The following is a 21,755-nucleotide window of genomic DNA, read 5'->3' as shown; positions in this document are numbered from 1 at the left end:
AAAGCCGAAAAAGCTCAGAAAGGAGTGGGAAAGTATTTTTCAATGCTATGAGATAAAATAATTAAGATAAAACTTAGAAGGACAGACTTCAAATAACAAGTAACACTGAAAATTGTTAATTCAAAAGAATAAATAAATATATAAACAATTTAAAGAAAATTGAGGCATGTTTACTTTTAAACTACCGGTAAGTTAAGGAAAAACCGTGAGAAACCCTAAAAGACAATTTTGGTATACTTAATATTTACAATGCTTGGAAAGCCCATCCATTCTCAATATAATTTAAATTCATAATTTTTTTAACATATTTTTAAAATATTATTACTTTGATATTGTATTTGTTCATTATACTGATAAAGTACTGTAGGTGCCAGAGAGGAAAGACAGGCATCCTAGCCAGTATAAAGGAAGAATTCATACCTGGCCAGGAGGCCATAATGGACGGATGGGCGAAAAGGCTTACTGGGAGCATTTTATTCCCCCACACGACAGATGGCAGTGTTCCATAGATATAAACCCAACCAGGTAACAAATAGGGTGGCATGGGAGTTGGAATCCGGAAATACAGCCCTGTTGGGTTATTTGAGGACTGCTCTGGTTTCCATATGACCTACAAATGCTCCAGACGACCTGGACAGGAGACCCAAAGCATTTCCTGGGTCTATTTTAAAAGAAAGCCCACTGCCTCACTTAAACCGAGTTAGAGTTGGAGGCAGTGGGCAACTCTTTTTCAGAGAAGGAAGGATGATCATGAATGGTTTATTTTGCTGGTAATTGTATGTGAAAGCCATTTGTCAAATAAAACTCATTTATGTGAACATGGAATTGTGCTGGGTATTGCTCTGTCTGTGGTTACAGTACAAAGTATGCTAATATATAATTTTTTTCCAAAGATTGTTAAACTTATGTAGACAGAACTTTATTTGTCCCTGGAGGAAATGTGTTTTTTATAGAAGCTATTTAAATAAATAAATATGTAAATAAATAAATAAATACACACACACACACACTTTGGTCTGAACATGGACCACAATGACTATAAAGTAAGAAAATTAAAAGAAAGAAATGTTGTGAGTTGGCTGTCACAGTCACAGTGATGCAGTCACTGCTGAATGTTATTTATTAATTAAATATTCAAACATTATAAAGGTTAATGCTTTCAAATGTATTTCCCATATATATCTTTCCAATTGAGAAAACATTTACTTTTGCCTTGCATAAAGCAGATGTCTTAAATAATATGCCAAATAGTTTGGAAGTATAAAATCTGTGGAGGGGTTATAAAGTGAGATTTAAAGAATTCACCCTAAGTGTATGTAAACTTATGACTTCAACTGTAAATGTAATGAATGCCTAAAATTTAGAAACATAAAGATTTCCCTTTAGGTTATAATTAAAATGGAAAAGGGATAAGGTTTATCTTAAATGTACACTCAGTTTTATTAGATATTTTAAATACACACAAGAAAACTTTGTTCAGTAGATCATAAAAGCAACTTTGAGAATAGTTGATACAGCAAGTTGATTTTAGTGGACAGAGTTTTCCTCCATTATATAACAAATTTATTTTTTTAGTTTTACAACCATAAAATATCTAAATGCCATACAGAAGAAGGACAATACTTACACCATATCCTGGAATACCGGGCTCACCTTCTAGACCCATCAATCCCAACGATCCCTAAGAATACAAAGTATATACACATACAGTATATAAGTCTCACCATGGCCTTGAATTTTTTATTAATTTAAATTATTTCTCTTAAAAAATTATGTAATTGTATTTAACGTAAATATTGTTGGTTACAGTATTGTTACTATGACAAAATACAAGTAGAATGGGTCCTGAAAAATACATCTTTTACAACAACCAATTCTAAAATTGCAGTAAGAGCGTGTAGATTTTAAATATACACTGTTTACAGATGTCATTTTTAAGTTACTTAATATAAAAGAATAAAAGAAATCAGAAATTCAGTATCATTTTTAAAAGAAGGGCAACACAATAATAGAAGTTTTTCAAGTTTTTTATAAGAACATAGCGAAAGCTTGATCACTCCAAAGCAATGATGAGTGTATTGTACTTTCCATTATTGTTCATAACTGCAATATTTTAAACATAACTTAAGAGACATGCACAATATTATTACTGTATACATTTTAAAATTACTAGTCGTGCAAAACCTAATACAAGCAGACAGTGTTCTAGCAGTGCAGTTAAAGTGGCATGTACTGTACCCTCTTTTAATGCAGTATCAGAAAAAGCTCACCATGGGTCCTCTAGTTCCTCTACTGCCTTTAGGTCCTCTTTCCCCAGGCTGCCCCGTTTCACCAGCTGAACCAGTTTCTCCTATGTATCCAAGCTGACCTTTTTCACCCTGCAAAAATAAAATTACTATTATTCCTGTAATCTTGTTATAGAAATAATTATTACCATAAATGTATTTAATCTATACCTTTTTTCCTGGCTTTCCACGATTTCCGGGAAGTCCTGGTTTACCTTCAGGCCCCTATGGTTTTTTTAAAAAAAATAGCAAAAGTGGTATCAAATCAACTTAAGGCAACATACATTGGCACACAAAAGATCATTTTTTTGCCTATGCACTGACAAAAAGTAACACTCATTTCTTGATGCTACCAAAACAAGCTCCGGCTCTTGTCACCCTAAAATAATTAAGCATTGCTAGGAAATAGAAACATTGAATGACCCCACTACAGCTGTCATATTGGTACTTGCTTTCACTGGATGCATTTCAGTTCTCCCTAATGATTACAGAAGGCACAGAAGGAGCCTATGTGTTAAAATAACTTCTTCAACAAACATTTAATTATGACAGTCTCCTATGCTAATCTTTAATTTTTTTACTAATACCTGTACTGAATCAGTTAACCACAAGAAGAAACTGACAGTTACAGCACACATCAGATTCAGGATGATGCAGCTAAATACTTTGAAAAGATACCCAATGAATCACCCATGTCCAACCATTTATCAACCATAGTTGTGCACATGTTGGCAAAGACATAATGTGGGGGGCTACTAGCAAATGAGTAAATAACAATAAATGAGTACTGGCACAAGTGATGAGCACATACATGTAAATAAGTGACAATGATATCATTGAGGTTAAGGATATGGCCAAACTAAGTGCACGTTAACGTGGAAGGAGGATGTTTTTATGGACACTGCAAATTAAGAAAAGTGTATCTTCTTGATAAAATTGATTAATTTCAGCAAAATCTTGTAAACATATTTCATCATCTTATAGAATGAATTTTTATAGACAAAAATTCATAATAAAGTGAAATTATTCAAAGGTATAATTTTACAAAATTCCTGTTGTAAGGTACAAATGCAAAACTATATAATGCTGTTAAAAATGAGAATAGCATTAAAATAAAAATGATCCTGCAATGGCCAGAGTAATCTAGTTCAGGCTAAGACTACATACTCTTATACAATCAAGGACACTTTACAATCCAAAACAATAAACTGCACAAAAAAAAACACTTTTTAACTTGAGGCTTTTTGGGAAAGTGAACCTGTGCCTAATTTGTAAAATCAGCTCATGTATTAATTTTGCTTTCAAGACAATAACAAATTATATAAATAATAAAAACCATCAATAATGCTGATGTCCAATTAAGGAAAAACATCATAGGTAAATAAACTATTAAATAACTAATTCAATAACTAATTAAATAATAAAATAACAATATCATTAATTAAAGTGCTATAAAATAAAATATATTTCCATTCAAGATGACTTTACCCCATAAGGCAGCTCTAAGTACAGATAGTGACTAATGTACCACCTTGAAAGCAGATGCCTTCCAGTAACCTGACTGTTCTGTAGTAAAGGGTTTGACTTTAATTATTCCCAGAAATGTTCAAAGTTATAAGAATATTTATGAAAAAAGAATTATCAGTTTTAAAAACTGATATGAATTTATTTATTTTAATTATGGTATACTGCATTAATATTTAATATTTCATTATTTTTGTTTTAACTAAAATTTTAGCAACTGTTTTAGAATTACCTTGAAAATGTAAACAGATGTGGATAATATTTCAACTATTCATAGTCAGTGTTAGTTTTTAAAATGATATCTTCATTACACTTACAGTATATATTTTGGTTTATGTATTATATTTGAAAATATTCCAGTTTCACTTTATTGTCATTATAACTTACTCGAACACCATTGATTCCTGGTTCACCTGTATGACCCACAATCCCTGGTTCTCCTTCATCACCTTTTTCACCAGTTTCTCCTCTTGCTCCTGGGTTACCCTTTTCCCCCTAAACAAATGTGCAAAAATAATGTTCATAATGTTTAACTTTACTTGTCTTAGAGATGCAACAAATTTGGCTTATTGTAACAACAAAGTAGTAATTAATTCACATCTGTATTAGCTTGGTCCTAATTTGGGATCCTGAGGTGGTTCACCATGTGATTCGTTCTGGCAACGCACTATATCAATGCATGCTCCCAACCTCTCTCTCTCTGGATTAGCTCTTTTTAGTCTATGGAACCTGTTCTGAACATGCTGTAAGGGTTTGTGAAGTCATACTACAAAGGACAAGAGTGGGTACAAGTGAAGGCATAAAAAAATATGGAAAATTTGCACTGGCAGTAAGAATGCAAACTGACATGTTAGAGAAAGATGAGGAGGACCACCATGATGTGCTAAGACCTTCGATTATATAATGATCCTCAGTTATATTTTCTTGGTGTCAGCAGAGAAAAAAGTTTAGTACCCCAGTGAGTAAGATAAAGAGTTTGCTTGAAAACAGGTGTTTTAGTGTATGGCATGGAGAAATGACCTACCAGTTAGTGGGTTAGAGTGAGAGAAAGAGTCCATGGATGAATGGCAAAAGGTCAGGACTTATCAAAAAGGGCCAGGAAATCATTCCCAGTTGCTACCTGAATGTCTGTTATTTCCTTTTGTCAATAAACTATGTTTTCATTTGATACATGTCCTTCACTACATTAATCACTAAGCACATACACCTCTTACCTTTGGTCCATCTTTTCCCTGACTGCCTTCTTCACCTGGAGGCCCTGGTTCCCCCTACTCACAAAAATTAAAACAAAGTAGAGTTGTAAGAATATACTGAATTATTCAGCATACTGAACTTACCTCTGAAAATTAAAATATAGATATATGATCAAAAATCTACCCATAGTTCAGCAATGAAAGTAATTTGTTAACTTTACATACCATTGAGATTTCAATAGTTTAACGAATATGGGAAATGAGAGTAATAACATTTTAAAAACTCTCATGAACTGGAATTCATTAAATTGTGGACTATCCCTATAATATATAATATTCTAGTGATTATTCTCACTAGATTGGTCACTAATATTCTAGGTTAGTCAAAATGTTATGAGCATTTTAACTCTTTATTGCAAAATAACCACAAATGTTGTGGCAGGACAAACTGCGGTAGCAGAGAGGTCATATTTTATAGGGGCTGATGTGCTTCTCCATACATCTTGGTCCTGTACCTCTTCCTCAGTTAAGCCGTTTTCCTTCAGATATTCTTTTACTTTATCCACCCACCTCTGCTTTGGCCTCCTTCACTTTCTCTTCACCTGTATTTCCATTCCCATCACTCTTTTGCCCTAATATTCATTGTCTCTACACATCACATGTCCATATCACTTCAGTCTACTTTCCTGTACTTTCTTAGATATCTCTCCCACTTTTGTTGTGCCTTTTTATATTTATTCTTATTTCAGCCACATAAAACTTATTCTGCTGCTCTCCCTTTACTGCTCATGTCTCAGCTTAATACATCATTGCCAGTCTTGCCACTAGCTTAAAAACCTTAAATTTAACCTTCATCTTAATTATTGATTTCATAATTTCATAATTGAAGTTCTGGCTACATTTTACAGTTGGATGCCCTTCCTGACACTAACCCTTCCTATTTATTTGGGCTTGGGACTGGCATCGGGTTTGGCTGGTTTGCCACTTGGTGGCTAGCGAAAACTAACAACCATATAGTGTAAGTAGTAATTTGTGCAATCTGTTAGTATTGATTTTATTATTTACATGATATTTTAAATAACATTTTTGCACCAAGCTCAGCACCACATTTGGATAAATAATTATAAAAATAAAAAAAGACCATAGCTTCTAGTTTTAATTATATGGACCACCATTTTTTATATTTTATTCTCATAAAATATTTTAACAGTGTGTATATAGCAACAAATCTTTACAATGTCTTGTTTTGGAGTGGCTGAAACAAAATACTGTTTTCTATAACAGTAATAAGTTATTGTTGGGATTTTAGGATGAATACTGTTTTTAATTGCCTTTGTCTCTCTCTTTTATTTATTATGGCTCATAGCCCATCTATAGCTAGTACCATATTAGTAACATGGTAACCATTTTATTTCATTATAACTTACAAAATATTGTTTTTTGTCCTAAAATTCTTGATACATTCAATCTTATACACATTTATAACTAGTGAAAAAAAAAGCAAAAAAAATTCTAATTATTAGTAGTAATTTTCCATTTACATCTTAGTACTGTTTTTACTTCCATGTACTGTAAATATAATTTTGGTGATAGGGTCAAAAGTTCACTACTGAGTTAACTTCAAATTCTGATTCTACAAAGGTCAAAAGGTCAAGAAAAGCTGATTTTAGCATGGTGTCTGTATGCGTGTCTGTGGAAAAATATAATTGATTTCATGTCTTAAAATTATAATTTTTGTCTGAAAAATATGCATTTTTTTTGTTATGTGGAGCTTCCAGATGTCTACATCCCATCAAAGATTGAACATTTTAAATCAAGTGTTTTCTGAAATATCCAAAAAACATTAAAACAATTTGCATTGTTGGCATGAGCTGATTTTCATGTTCATGTCGCTATTAAATCTCCTTGTACATTGGGTATTGCCGCTGCCATGCTCATTTTCACATTTTTGATTTCAAAAATCTAAATATCATTTAGCAACACATATTGAACTAAGTGGCCAAACACAAAATGAACTTAGGAAACCTTTACTTGAACAACCCAAAATAAATGCACACAACAGTATATTAAATTGATTACAAAGCACCAGTTCTTTCTGTAAAATAGACACACCATATTGTCCATGTCGCAACCATCACCATGTCCAGTTATGCTTTTTCTTTTGTTTGTACTTTCAGAGCACAGTATGGCAATAGGCATGAGTGCATCTCTTTTTTTGTTAACATCTTGAGAAGTCTGTGGCCATCACGTTTTTATGAATGTGTAAAACTGTCCATTGGGGCCATGTATACTTAGAGTCAAAGCACCCATGTTGTGGCATGTCAATCAGACCAAATGTGCTCACACAGCTGGACCTCAAAAACTACTGGTGACACTATTATGCAGTAGTTGTTTGCCCACCTGAGCAGTTGCTTGCCTACAATTTCTAAAAATCACACAGTGTATGCAAGGCATTGCAGTAAGAATGCGTGAAAGTTCTACACATGGTTGCTATAGCTCTGCGATGAAACAGTGGCCTTGCAAAGCGTAATTGGGCTCTTGTAAAAAAATGCGTATCTAAGCTGTCCACAATGTGAATTTTCAGGAAAATATATAGCAAACAAGGTTACCGGTGAACACAACATATTAGCTGTGAAAAACGTTTTGACGAATTTCACTGATCAACACTAGTATGGACCATTCCATACTGATTTTTTAAATGTAAAATACTTCATGAAGATATCCTTACTCTGATTCCTTGCTGTCCCTGTTCGCCCTCATTTCCAGGTACCCCAACGTCTCCCTAAAAATAGAAGATAACAGTTGGCAGATAAAGAAAATGTATTTTATTACATTAGTTTTCATCATTGTCTTTTCTAATTTTTTATATAAGAAAAACTAAATGTATTATTTAGTTATCTTTGTTTTGTTATCCTCTATCCTAAAATTTGTCACATTATTCTATTTTTTCAAAAATTATTGTCTTCGATATCAAGAAATGGCCAATAAAAGAAAATGTTTAGACATAACTGTTTAGAAATCTCATTTTTATAAAGATCACTGGTAGTCTTGAAGAGAAAATTAAGGATCAGACGATTCACAAATTTAGACATGTTTTTCCAATCTACTAAACAGAAAACTACAAGCACTTAAAGTTTCTATCTTACCAGTGTTAAACCTTTTAAAATTTTAGTCTAATGTTAACTTGGGTAGTTTTCATCACATCTAACATCATAACAATGTGGTCTTTTTTAAACATTTTGGATTAAAATAATTGAATATTTAGATATTGTTAAAGGAAAAAAAGAGTATCTGTGTACATTAGTATCCTGTTTCATTTACCTTTTCACCTGGTTCCCCCTGGTGCCCCAAATCTCCTTCTGGACCTGGGGGTCCCTAGAATACAATATGAACATACTTGAAATCGTTGATTGGAACTGTGTTTTTGTTAAAAAGAAAACAGAGAAAAAATACTTTGTTACCTCAGGTCCAATTTCTCCTCCTTGACCAGGTTCACCTTGCAGACCTCTGAGGCCCTAAAAATAGTCAAAATTATGTTACTAAAACTACACACAACAGCAGGTACACAAAAATGTGACATCTGTCATAATGTATGAATTTCTGTCATGAGTGCTCTTAAACAAGTATGTTTCTGGACACAATGTATGTTACCAGACCGTCCAGATAACTGTTCATGAAAGGCTTCAGTGTCCATTACCTTATTTCAAATATATGACCCAGGAAATTCTCACTTAACTTTCCCGATAATATATTGGGATGGTAATTCTATACCGGGGTGACCTGGCCATTTCTCAGGTTTATAGCATTTCGGGTATTTGGGACACTAACCCTGTAAAGTGTAGAAAAGATTTAGAATTGGTGATTACTCGATTGTTGCTTTTTTTTCTTTTTTTGTCATCTAAGAAAAAATACATTGATGAGTAACCATGGTTGAGTGCCTTGTCTATTATCGCTATTTAATCAATTATTAATAGAAATTGAAAAATAGATGAGTTACATATGAAGTAGTAAGGATGAGAACATGTGTGTTGCTATGTTTCCACTGTCCTAGAAAGCTGCAATAAGCTGAATTTCACAAGACAAAACTCCTCCAGTTTTCCAACTGCTGATGGCAAATAGCATATATCAAAGAGGAGGATGTATATTTCCGGTGATAAGGTGTGCTATCTGCTGCATTATAAAGCTTATTTTTATCTTGACCTGGCTTACAGCCTCCTTGTCGACAACTTCCTATGTTTTGTGGGCTTTACCACCTAAAGAAGGTATTATGCAAAAACAACAAAAAAAAGCTCCAAAGCACCCTTACAGAAAAGTCAGACCAATTATCAAACCCTTTTCGAAAGACTAACATAAGCAAACAAGTATTTGTCAAATGATTTACCAAGACCCTAACTCATCATAAACTGAGTCTCTTATGACTTCTTAATTTGCATGTTTGTCATTGGGTTGCGAGCCAGAGCCATTTGGAAAATTGCAAAGTCGACCTCTCTTTAACTCAAAGAGGTTGTAAGTCCATCCATCCATCCATTTTCCAACCCGCTGAATCCGAACACAGGGTCACGGGGGTCTGCTGGAGCCAATCCCAGCCAACACAGGGCACAAGGCAGGAACCAATCCCAGGCAGGGTGCCAACCCACCGCAGGACACACACAAACACACCCACACACCAAGCACACACTAGGGCCAATTTGGAATCGCCAATCCACCTAACCTGCATGTCTTTGGACTGTGGGAGGAAACCGGAGTGCCCGGAGGAAACCCACGCAGACACGGGGAGAACATGCAAACTCCACGCAGGGAGGAGGTTGTAAGTGAATGTTCTTATTCTTTGGCAAAAATTCTAGTGCTGAATCTACATTAAATTTAGGGATTGTCTTTAACAATGAATTTATTTTCCCATCCCAACTAAGAGCTTTTTCCCTAGGTTAGAACTATTACAAAATTAAAATGGTTTCTTTATATACCAGATATTAAAAACCTACTTCATTCATCAGTATCAATCGAAACTGACCACTGTAATGGCTTATTGTCATACTATTAAAATTGTGTAAAACATAACAAGGATTATAACTAGAATTAAGAATATGAATATAACCCCATTTTCTAAATTGCCACATTGGCTTTCAGTCAAGATTACAAAACATTCTGAATCCCTTTAACATATAAAATTGCAACTCTCATTAACCCCATGCTCCCAAGCATTTAACATATTAATGTCTATGCTATAGAGTCTACATGGTGCTCAAATATGTTTTTTAAAATTTCCTGTATAAATAAAATTCCTGCAAGGAACAGACTCATTAGCTATAGAACCTACCCATTCTGGAAGGCTCTGCTTGATAATTTACATTAGTCTCAGGAGCTAAATCAGGGCTGCACACCCATTATTTAAACAGAGCATTTCTTTCTTAAGAGCTCCTGCTGAGGCTGCTCTTGTTGCTTTTTCAGCAGTCATTTTCATGGATTGCTAGTAATTCTTTCCTATTGCCTTTCTCCTCTCTATGCTTCACAGTGAAACTTGGTGTCACTGTCTTATTTAGATTATCCCTTCTCATCTTGGAATGGATTGGAGGCAGTCTTTTGTCATATTCCACTACAATTATTGTTGTTTGCATATCTTGCTGTAAACTGCGGAATGGGCATGGGTTGGTGTCCTGGAGTGGAAAATCTTCAATTTTTGAAAAGCATGTTTATATTAAATTTTAATTATTTTGCTCAAGCAAACCAAATTTATAGGGCATTAATTACAGGAATTGCAAGACATCCATTTGTATTGTACTAGTAATTTCTGTAGTTTTCCTCTTCAATTAGCTTATGACTTGATAATTGGAAATTACCACAGAACCGGTCTTAAATAATTTATAATCTGGGAATTACTAGCAATTACAGAATTAGGTTACAGCTTGAGAAAGGAAGAAGTACACAGAGTCATCTGTCATCCAGACAAGATAGCCAATCAAATATGTGCAATGTCACAGGTCCCAAAACTCTATGTGTCATTTTAACATAAATATCACTTATCCAAGGGACCAAAGTTGACAACGACAGAAGAGATCAAGAGACATTAGTCCATTTGGAGGTCAGAAAACATAATCTAAGAGTAACTGCAGTAAAACTGAGACATTGTTTGGTTGTTAAAAAACTCCACATGCACATGCCTCAAAGCATGTTCTGCTCCCTTTAGAAGGCAGTACTGAACATATATAAGAAGTCACATTCCTCCAAGTGCTTGATGTTTCAAGGATTTAAGAAGATTAGGAAGGACGAAGATGTAATGCTGGAAAGATATAAATGAAGGAGCCTGTGTCTTATAAAGAGAAAACAACTTTAACTCGAGACATGCTTCAAGAAACTAACTGGAATAAAAGGGGAAACTCACTCTGATAATAATAATAATGATAGTTTATTTATATAGAGCCTCTCCCATGCTCAAGACGCTTAATTGAGTGAGGGACTCATTGCTGAAAACCAGGGACTGAACATTAATTTAAAATCCTGTTCAAAGATGCTCTCTTTATTAAATTATTTATTTGCATTACTGGCATTCATTAAAGTATACTGTATATAGTTAAATGCAGTAGGAATAGTTTTAGATACTTTGAAGGTCAACACAAAATTCCAACCTACATACTAAGGTAAAAACCTGTTGAGACAAACAGGTCCTTTTTATTATTTTGTACTTTTTTGTTCCACGCACAAAGGTTTTTTCAGTCAGGCAGTCACTGCCAGATTTGACTGACTTAAACATAAGAAGTGTTGTTTCATCTCTGGATCTCAGTTTACAAAGGGCTTCATTGCTTTCATCCTGAAATAGTTATTCCATGCCATACAGCATCTGCAATCTTTTACTCGGGATATATGTACTGAACTTATAAAGACATTGCTCAGCTAAAGCAGATAAAGATTTTGTACTACTGCTCAAGGGAACAGAGAAACTGTTAATTTATATAAATTAATTTTAGAGCTGAATAATAATATAGATCCATGACTGCCTAACCTATCGATGCTAACACACACATTTACTAAGAGCCAGTATTGGCCAATTACACATACTGTATGTTATGATTGGTAATAACTAAGAGCAGACCTCGGTAAGTTCAAGAATAATAATTTTGTTTTTGTTCACACATTACAGAAAAACAGAGTTCAGCAAGTTGAGTTATGTGAACAGAGTATGACACCTAGTGGCATTCACAGCTGTTTGTTTAGTAATTTAAGTATATTGTTTGCATTCAGTTTCAGGCCTTTTTTTGTTTTTCTCTATATCTGCTTAATGGAAACCTGATGAACCTAATTTAAATACAAATGCATTTTATTTAAATATTTATCTTTGGTGCTTACTAAGGAGAAAATTTCATTTCTGGTAACATGGTAGAGTAGTATAACTTTTTACACATTATCTTGTTTCAAATACTTTAATGATATTCACAGATTAATTAAACCATATGATTCCCCCATCAAACGTCTCAGCATAATGATAATTTTCTGATTAATAAATTAAAAATGTAACTTATATTTCTGGATTTTTTCTAGAAATAAGTATTGTGCTTTCTAATAATGCTTTTAAAATAAGCTTAGACTAAGCAGGGGAAAATCAGACTTTTTACAAAGGTAGTTAAACAGTGTAAGAAACATTTGAGGTCATATATACTGTACATTCAAACATCTTCCTGTTTTTCTTATGGAAATTAGCAAAGCATATTTCACCACTTATTGACTTACAGGTTCACCTTGAATTCCTTTCTCTCCTGTATTTCCAGGATATCCAGGCAGACCCTTTAAAATAAAACGTTAATTATAAAAACATTCAAATTTGTACAACATAAGAATATCACATAAAATTAGTAATTTCATTTTGTAAAGAAGACACATTTAGAATTGAGTGGAGTGTGTATGTGGTTAAACAAAACTGTAAGTTGTTTGAAAGACTTATAGCTCAGCCCATTAAAGCCAGCCTCCCTCCCACCTTCGGCCCTCACCAGTTGCTTATAGATCAAATAGATGCATGGAAGATGCCATCAGTACAGCCCTCCATACACTGATGAGCCATCTGGAACACTCTTGGACTTATGTAAGAATACTGTATGTCGATTAAAGCTCAGCATTTAATACAATCATCCCTAGCATACTAATCAATTAGCTGCATAACCAGAACGTTTACCCCTCCTTCTACACTTGTATAAAGGATTTCCTCAGTGGCTGCACACAAACTGTTAGAATTGGCACCCACAGCTCCTCTACCATCACACTTAGCATTGGCTCCCCTCAGGGCTGTGTACTGAGCCCACTTCTCTATGCCCTGGGCACTTATGACACATTTAATTACTCCAGCAACACTATCATCAAGTTTGCTGATGACAGTGGTAGGTCTCATAACTAGTGACGATGAGTCAGCATACAGGGACAAGAAGCAGAAGCTGTCATTGTGGTGCTACAGGAACAATCTCTCACTCAACACCTGCAAAACTAAAGAGACTTCAGGAGGCACAGAGCAGAGCCAGATGCTCTATATGTCAACAGGGACCTGGTAGGGATGGTCACCTCTTTTAAGTTCCTGGGAACTTACAATTCTGATGATCTCTCCTGGAGAGCAAACCCTCTGGCAGTGGTCAAAATGTCCCAGCAACGACTGCATTTCCTGAGACTTCTCCAGAAAGTGGAAATGAAGGAGAAGCTGCTGTTGACCTTCTATCGCACAACCACTGAGAGTGTTTTAGCATACTGTATTTCAACATGGCATACTGGATATACAGCAGGAGACAGGAAAACTCTGCAGGGGGTAATATCCACAGCAGAGAAAGTCATTGGCTGCTCTCTGCCCTCCCAGGAAGATGTCTCCAGTGCCCAATGCCTTCGCAGAGCCATTAAAATCATTAAAGACCCTTCCCATCCTAGCCACTCACTGTTCACACTTCTGCCCTCTGGCAGGCAGTGCAAGAACATTAAAAGTAAAACAAAAAGATTTGCGGATAGTTTTTATCCTTGGACCATCAGAATTTTAAATTTTAAGAACTCATGGAACTGTTACAATTTTTTTTTCTACTACGTATGACAATTACTTTAGTGAATAATAATTTTCTGTCCCTTATTTATTTATGTATGGTATTTATTTGTCATAGGATGTATCCTTTGTACTATTATTTGTACAGTATGTTGTTGTTTGATGAACTTGCACTGTTTACAGTTGTAGCTTTTACAATTTCATTGTACTGATACAATGACAATAAAGGCTTCCTTCCTTCCTTCTTCCTAATAACAACAGCATTTTAAATAATTTAACATTTGGTTAAAAATGAAGAGAGGAAATGTTAATTTAAATATTTCTACTTGTCAGCCACTTAAATTAGATTGTACCTTTACAAGATCAACTGAATACCTGCTCCAAAAATCAAGAACAAAAACTGCAAATGTTTGATTGTATGGCTTTTCTTCCATTCCAGCAAAGTTCTCTAAGAACTGCACTTTCAAGTAAGGAGGAGGTCGGGTTTCAGTTTGTGTTTTTGTTTGGAAGGCTTGTGTAGGGGGGTTTGGGGTCTCTGCTGCAGTATTTTTTTTCTGTTGGGATTTGGCTGTGTTTCAGTGGTAGAGGATGGTTTCTGGGCTGGGGTTTGTGAGGCCTCCCCCACTTGCTGTGCCACTGAGGTGTAGCTTTAGCCATCACATAAAGTGCTGAAATCCTTAAAGAAAAGACATTTTTAGAAGACTACCAACATTCTTCAAATCACTGTAATTCTAAGGAAGAAATTTTAGTTTTCTTTTGCTTCATTATTACCATTTGTACCAGTAGAATTTCATGAAATTAATCCTTTCATTGGAAAACAGCTTTAGTCTTACATTATATTGTTTGTTAAAGTTTCTGTTTACCAATGTTTTTAATCAGAAGCTTTTTCCTACACTAGCTGTACTGATGGGAGTAATAAAAAGATCAGAGAAACGTATGGACTAACATTTGTTTATAAATTTCTGATTTGTTTTCAATCTGCTTACTTTGATTTAAACTTTATTTTTAATATTGCAACTTAAAAATATATTACAACTGTTAATAATTTGTTATAGCTGTCACCTTTTGGTGCCAACTAATGACTAGTAAGCTTAATGAATTTCAAAAGCATGCAGCACAAATGTAACATGGTAAAGTAATCAGTGTGTACAGGACTATTTTGAATACATTATATTACATTATTTAAAAATGTACTAATTATTGAATTACTATTTAATTAATGGTTTTAAACTTTAAAAGGTTCCCTCGATATGTTACTGAAGAGTTGAACATGCAGACTTCCAGTCCACAAAAAAAGGGAATTGAAAGGGGTGAACTCTACCAATATAATAATAAATTTAAATATGAATTTTGAACACATAGGCACCATGCCCTGGGGGAGTATCAACAGAGGCTCTGATAGATGGCAGTTATAAAGAGTTGTTCATACTGTATATGTGCTTGCCTGATTATCAAATAAAAGGGAATGTATAACGTATATAGAGGCACTGTAATGAGGAAGTTCAAAATGTAAGAAATATTTAATTCTGTATTCCCTCCACTTTCTTTTTTTCAATAAAATATTTCTTTCACTTTGGACTTCCTTATTGCACTGCTTCTATATACTTTTTACATTACGAAGCAATGCAAGAATGTGATGAAACATTAATTCAAAAGTTTGAAGCACTGTGTCTTATAACACCATTGGTCCTGTGTAAAAGTACTGAGGAAGTACTTGTTAACTTATGGAAGCCGTATGATGTCTGTCTGCGCTTGTAGTTTATAATGTTAAATTTGTGTTCTATTAGTAAACTGTTAGGCGCATAGACCGAAGAAAGCATTTACAGTGGGGGGGTAGTAGATAACATCACAAAGTATTCAATAATGTTATAATGGCAATTTAAAGTTGATTCAATCAAAACACAGAACTGTTAAAAAAGATGGCATGAAAGATAAAAAATAGCACTGAGTTATTATATAGTGTGTTTGATTAAATGCCCACCAAAAAAAAAAAATAATAAAATACAAATTAGGAATTGTACCTGCTAAAGATCACCATTTTACATTTGTCTGATTCTATCTCAAAAAACAGCATTTCAATCAGCTACAGAAAAAAGTGGGGTACACTGTTTTCAGTCATGGCTTAGCTTTATCATATAATTTTTTTTAATAAATTCCACCTATTTTTTACTTTAAAAAGTCGTCGATTTTGGTTGTTGATTTGTATTAGCAAGTGGTGGACAACAGTGTTGGCTGTTTCTAAAATGCAAGGCTGTGCAATTTTGAGTTATTGCTCCAGTTGCTTGGTGACTCTGACCTAGGTAAATGGATTAAAAAAATGGATGGATAGACGAATGTCAAGTGTGGTGTATACAGTAAAGGGAACTGCACGGCTGACCAAGTGTATGACGGCAGGACAAATGGTCAAATATAACATCATAATAGGTAGTGATTGGCAATAGTGCATAAGACAATTTTGGACTCATACATTTGTCAGAAAATGATACAGATGAAAAAAATAGGGGAAGAACTGTCTTTTGTAAATGCCATTTGTCTAAACAAAACTGGCAATGAAAGAAAAACACAAATTGTAAAATAAAAGCTGTAATCCAGCGAGGCAACAAAATTGTTATCCGAAAGTGATTGATAAAGGAAAAATGCAGGACCTCCTATCTTTGATGACATTATGCTTTTGCAGATGCTCTTACACAAACTGTTCAAATTGTCTGTCGCAGAGCATAATGAGGATTATAGTTTTTGTGTCTGGACTGCCACAAGGCTAGGGTAGAGATGAATAAATGAGGGCAGGGGAAGGGTTATAAAGGTTAAGTACATTTGTTGCTGGATCAGTTGCATGAATTTGACTGTTTGAGAAGCGGCATAGTTTAGGGTTTGTGTTAACAAAGTGAAATGGTAACAGGTTTTTGAAGACTCCATTTCACTGGAATTTCTGGCATGTCAGTATAGGCTGCCCCCCCCCCCCCCCACCAAAATATACCAAAGTGTGTAAAGACAATTAGGGGAGATGACTGCATTTGTAGGCCATGAAGATGTTTGCTTAAGCGTTTCTTCAGATACTGTGTATGTGTTCTTTTTGGAAGTTCGGGCTGATCCTTCACTTTGGTATGAGTGGAAGTTTCTTGCAGTCATACTGTATCAGTTGTTGTTCTTCACCAGTGAAACAGCACCTGCTTTTAGCCCAATGCTGTTGTTTATCTTGGTGAAACAGTGTGTATGACTTCATTTGACATGCAAAGTGTAAGGTTGTAGAGGAAACTGGCAGCACATTTTTTGTCCCTCAGTTGACATTTTTGCCATTGGCATGTGGAATGTGCCTCACTGTAATGGGGTATATCAGTTTTCTTTGTTCTGGGAGTTATTGTGGATGTGCTGCTGTGACTTTTCTGTAGCTGTCACTGGAGTTCAGTCCATGTGCATGCTGCATGCTCGTGCCTCCGTTCTGTTGATATTTCCATGCATTTCATATCAGAGAATGAACGTGAGCTTCCTCACCTATGGTGGCTGTGAGAAGGACTGTAAGCCAAATTTCAAGCCCACCGTTAGTCGGATGTCAAATTCATGAGTCGTGTGTGTGTGTCTCATGGTATTAGCTGTCAACTGAGACCAAGTTCAAGCTTCAAAGGCGAGGGGTTTGTGAGTTTCTGAATGACAGACTGACTATCTTTAGAATTTTATATATATAGATTTAAATAAAACTTTTCATCTAAAGTATTTCTTAAGAGAATAATCATTTATTGTTGTCATTGATTATGTTTAATTTTCCTGTAGTTTAATTAATTAAAATTATTATATTGATTAATATTAAAAAAATAGTCTTTCTATTCAACATTATAATATTGACTAGAAACTAAAAGTTAACACATTTTGTATAGTGATTCAGTGTTTGTAAACTACACTTTCAATGCTGGTGTTACATTTATTAGCTTAAGAAGACAATATTGAAAAGAATATTTTTAGCTAGCGTAACAGTGCCATATGCAAAAGAATTAACTAAAAGTACTTAAAAATTTAAGTCTTTCCCCCACTTTACAACTAAAAGAAATTATATTTCATACTATACACACTTCAATTACAAGTAGATAAATAAATGAGTAGGAAACATTTAAACGCATCACAATTTTAAATATATATAATATTACGTCATAGAAATAACAGAATATTTTACAGTTTTTTTAAAATTGTTTCAGTAGTTTAAGGAACTATATGCAATTATTTTCATTCTCCCTTATAAACTGACAGTCAAAAACTGGACAAGAGTATTTAACTTTTCAGTGGACTTGAGCAACTCTTACTACAGCTCTCATCTGGCTATTTCTGAGCTGAATATATTCCAGGCTACATATAATATATTACTTTAAATAGCTGCCTGTTAAGCAGTACATTAGCCTGTTGAGTAGTAATAATAATAGTAATAATAATAATAATAAATAATATATCAAAACTATTGCAATTTAGCATGTGGCAAACACATCCAACAGAATACACTAGGTGTCACTCTTAGCATTGTGATCACATCTTTTCTTCCACTACATCTTAGTGCTAAGGTAGTTGCCTCTGGATAGCATTAATAAATTAGCTTTTTCCCTTCCTCACTCAAAATAAAAACCTAAACACAGTGTGCTGATAGTAATTTTGTTGAATCATCAAAGAACAAAATCTTAACATTTTAAGAAATGTTTAAAGTACCCATGCTGATACTGCTATGTAGCAGAGATTTTGATGTGGTCAAGAAAAGTACTGCCAGATGTTTAGTTGCATTATAAGCATACAAAGACTCATAAAAGCACAAAATTACTGCATCAGCTTTGCACGTTCTTCCACAAAATGCACTTCTTTGACAGGAACACATTATTTTACTCTTTCTTGTCTCTGAGTCACATGTACTATTGGTACATAAGGTATAGACAGATATCCATTAAAAATGCTTTGAATGGGTGATATTTTTGACAATTAAAAATATGGCATGATTTAAGCATATTTCCATCACTTTAACAAACAAGTTTATTACTGTATCTTTGTTCTATAAATTAATTAAGAACTTTGATTATACAGTTTACACACTACATACTCTCATCTTTAAGAACTGACGCCAGTCTCTCTTTAAGTTTCAATGGGTAATGTTTAATCAACAAAACTCAAGAAAACGTGGGCCTATTTTAATGTCTAAAAAAACTCTTAAACTGCTGCTGACATTCAAAATCAAACTTTGTAATACTCACTTCTAAATTCTACTTATGTCAAAAAACAGCCAGATTAAACATTGTTGTCTCCTTGATTTATTACTGTAAAATTGCCAAATAACAATTGTAAAATCAGTTAATTTTCCTTCAGTTTGAAAGTAGAACTTGAACTGTCTAAAATGCTCTACATTATTAAAAAATAAATTAAGCAACATTCACTGCTGCTATCACTGTTACTAGATTACATATATGAAATAGACATCATAGTAAATCTATATTCAGTAACTTTGATCAGAATGCAAAATTCCATAAGTTACTAACTGTTTTAATGCAATTTAGTATAATTCAATTATACTTTCAAACTTTTATACTTGAAGGCTTTTTGGTTTTTCACACCTCAGTTATTCCTTCTACAACGAGCTGAGTTTAGTGACAAACATGTAAGTTTAAACATAATTTATTGAGAAGACTTGAAATAGGACATTTTGCCCTTTGTCAAGTAAAACATAACTGGTGTACTTGATAGTAACAATTTGACACTGCTGATATCTTGTCTGATCATTGCCACATTTCTTGAATTCATTACCAAAAATATTCAAATAATTGCCTAAGTGTTCATACTTCCAAAGACGTCTACATTAATTATCAGAGTGCCCCATGGATAGCATATATATTCATCTAAGGTATTGAAGTACTGACTTTAACTACAAAGATCATTTCATATTGTATGAAAACTGTGGATACTCTAATAACCTCATGTGGTTACAATCCTAGGTATCTGGGAAATCCGTTGGTACTGGGATTCTTGGTTTCCACATTTTCTTTGCACAGCTTCTGCCATACACTTACTTGCTGGAATTATTATCCTATCCCTATCTGTGAAATTGATACTGAAGCCAAACTTTTCTCTTTCACATTATGAAAGGTACTTAATTTTCAATTTTTAACTTTGTTCTTTGATGTAAATATGCTGCTAAATGTTTACAATACTATTATGTACATGTAAAGGTGTACAGATTTTGTCTAGGGAAACAACTATTTGCTTTCCTTAAAGAGTCTTGTGACTCTTTAAGGAAAGTTTCTTTCTCTTTTGATCAAAGTGACTATTCTGTATTTAAGGTGAAAAGCAAACAGGCATGGAAGCAAAAAGAATGAAATCTCCTTTAAGTTTCTCAGACATCTCTACATATCTGTATCATGCCTCAGTAAAAAAATCTGATCTCGTAAAGCTACTAACCATTCAACATTATAAACAATATATACAGTACATTATACTTTTCAAACATTAGCAATAATACTCTAAATAAATTGTATTCTTTTGTTTTTTGAAATCCAGCTTTGAATATTTGTTGAAAAGTACTCTATTATGATCTTTGTTCATAAATTCAAACTCAGGTGTTATCTCTGTGAAGCACACTTTAAACGAGCAAACTACTTACAGGAATTCCTTGAGGACCTCTTTCTCCTGGGTCTCCAGCTTTTCCCTAAAATAGAAAAATAAAAAAAGTCAGAATCTTCACATGAAAACATAACTTTCATCAAAGTGATGCAGGTCTGAATATTACTTTTGTGACATTGGGAAAAACAAAAATTCTACTTCAAAGCAGTGCTCCAACACACATTTATCTATCTATTATAAAAAGAAATCCTGTCCTGGAAAGCAAAAAGCAAGTCTACGATACGTGATCTTCTCGGAAGACATTTTAAAGACCCGTGAGACCAAAGACACACCCTATTTACAATCTATCAAATAGGACAATAGGCAGCAAAACATTCAGTCTTGTGAAGAATTTGAGCACACACAGATCCAGGGCTCTCAGCGCATATAAAGCGTATAAAGACAGTACGTTATAAATTAAATGTCGAAATCTAAGCGAAGAAGAAAGCAGCGCGGAGAAAAGAGACTCAAATGCATTGGACAGAAAAAAGAGCAAAAAAGAATAATCGAGGTGCAAATTCAGAAAATAAGGAAAGTAATTATCAGCAAGTGGAATTGAAAAAGAAGCACGTCCAATCCGGCTCAGAATTACAAGACAACGAGTAAAAGAAAGTAGAACTTCATAAAGACGTTTACAAACGTTGGTGCTAAACACATGCAGAGCAGGTTAGAGACTATGAAACCAGTGAAATTAGAAAGGCTCAAAAAAAAAAAAAAAAAAGACGCTATATACATGTGGAGAAAGTTAAAGGATATGAAAGTAGGAAAATTAGAAAATATAAAAAAAGAAAGTAAAGATCACAGTAGCGCAAACAAACAAACTGTTTCATTTAACTATGCACCAGTCTAACTTTGGTTTTGCACAATAATTACTACACTATTGCACCTTAATACTTAATTCTACTTTATTCACATAATTGTACTTATTTATTATGTTCTACTATACTGTTATCTTTCGATCTATGACTTTTTGTTAATCTAACTGATATTCTTCTAACTTTGCACAGTTTTTGATAAGCGGATCAGGATGCATTTCACTGTGTGTTGTCCTGTATAACTATGCATGTGACAAATAAAGAATTTGAGAATTTCAAAAACGGAGTTTACAGCACATGCATTTATTGGTTACTTTGT

General features: G+C 34.0%; 1 protein-coding gene across 1 annotated transcript in view; it reads right to left on the bottom strand.

The window, feature by feature from the left end:
- The window catches only part of LOC114659194 (collagen alpha-1(XXIV) chain), a 338,513-nt gene that overhangs the window by 63,244 nt on the left and 253,514 nt on the right, over positions 1–21,755 (bottom strand). Inside the window, exons 31-40 of the mRNA XM_028811519.2 lie at positions 20,623–20,667; positions 12,725–12,778; positions 8,464–8,517; positions 8,324–8,377; positions 7,731–7,784; positions 5,024–5,077; positions 4,197–4,304; positions 2,457–2,510; positions 2,271–2,378; positions 1,628–1,681 (exon numbers count right to left, since the gene is read on the bottom strand). Coding sequence (XP_028667352.1) covers positions 1,628–1,681; positions 2,271–2,378; positions 2,457–2,510; positions 4,197–4,304; positions 5,024–5,077; positions 7,731–7,784; positions 8,324–8,377; positions 8,464–8,517; positions 12,725–12,778; positions 20,623–20,667 — 639 coding nt within the window. The remainder of the gene's footprint in view (positions 1–1,627; positions 1,682–2,270; positions 2,379–2,456; positions 2,511–4,196; positions 4,305–5,023; positions 5,078–7,730; positions 7,785–8,323; positions 8,378–8,463; positions 8,518–12,724; positions 12,779–20,622; positions 20,668–21,755) is intronic.

This window comes from Erpetoichthys calabaricus, chromosome 10 (assembly GCF_900747795.2).
Source record: "Erpetoichthys calabaricus chromosome 10, fErpCal1.3, whole genome shotgun sequence".
Classification (NCBI taxonomy): domain Eukaryota; kingdom Metazoa; phylum Chordata; class Cladistia; order Polypteriformes; family Polypteridae; genus Erpetoichthys; species Erpetoichthys calabaricus.
The sequence above is the reverse complement of the archived record's forward strand: the minus strand, read 5'-3'. Positions and strand labels throughout refer to the sequence as shown.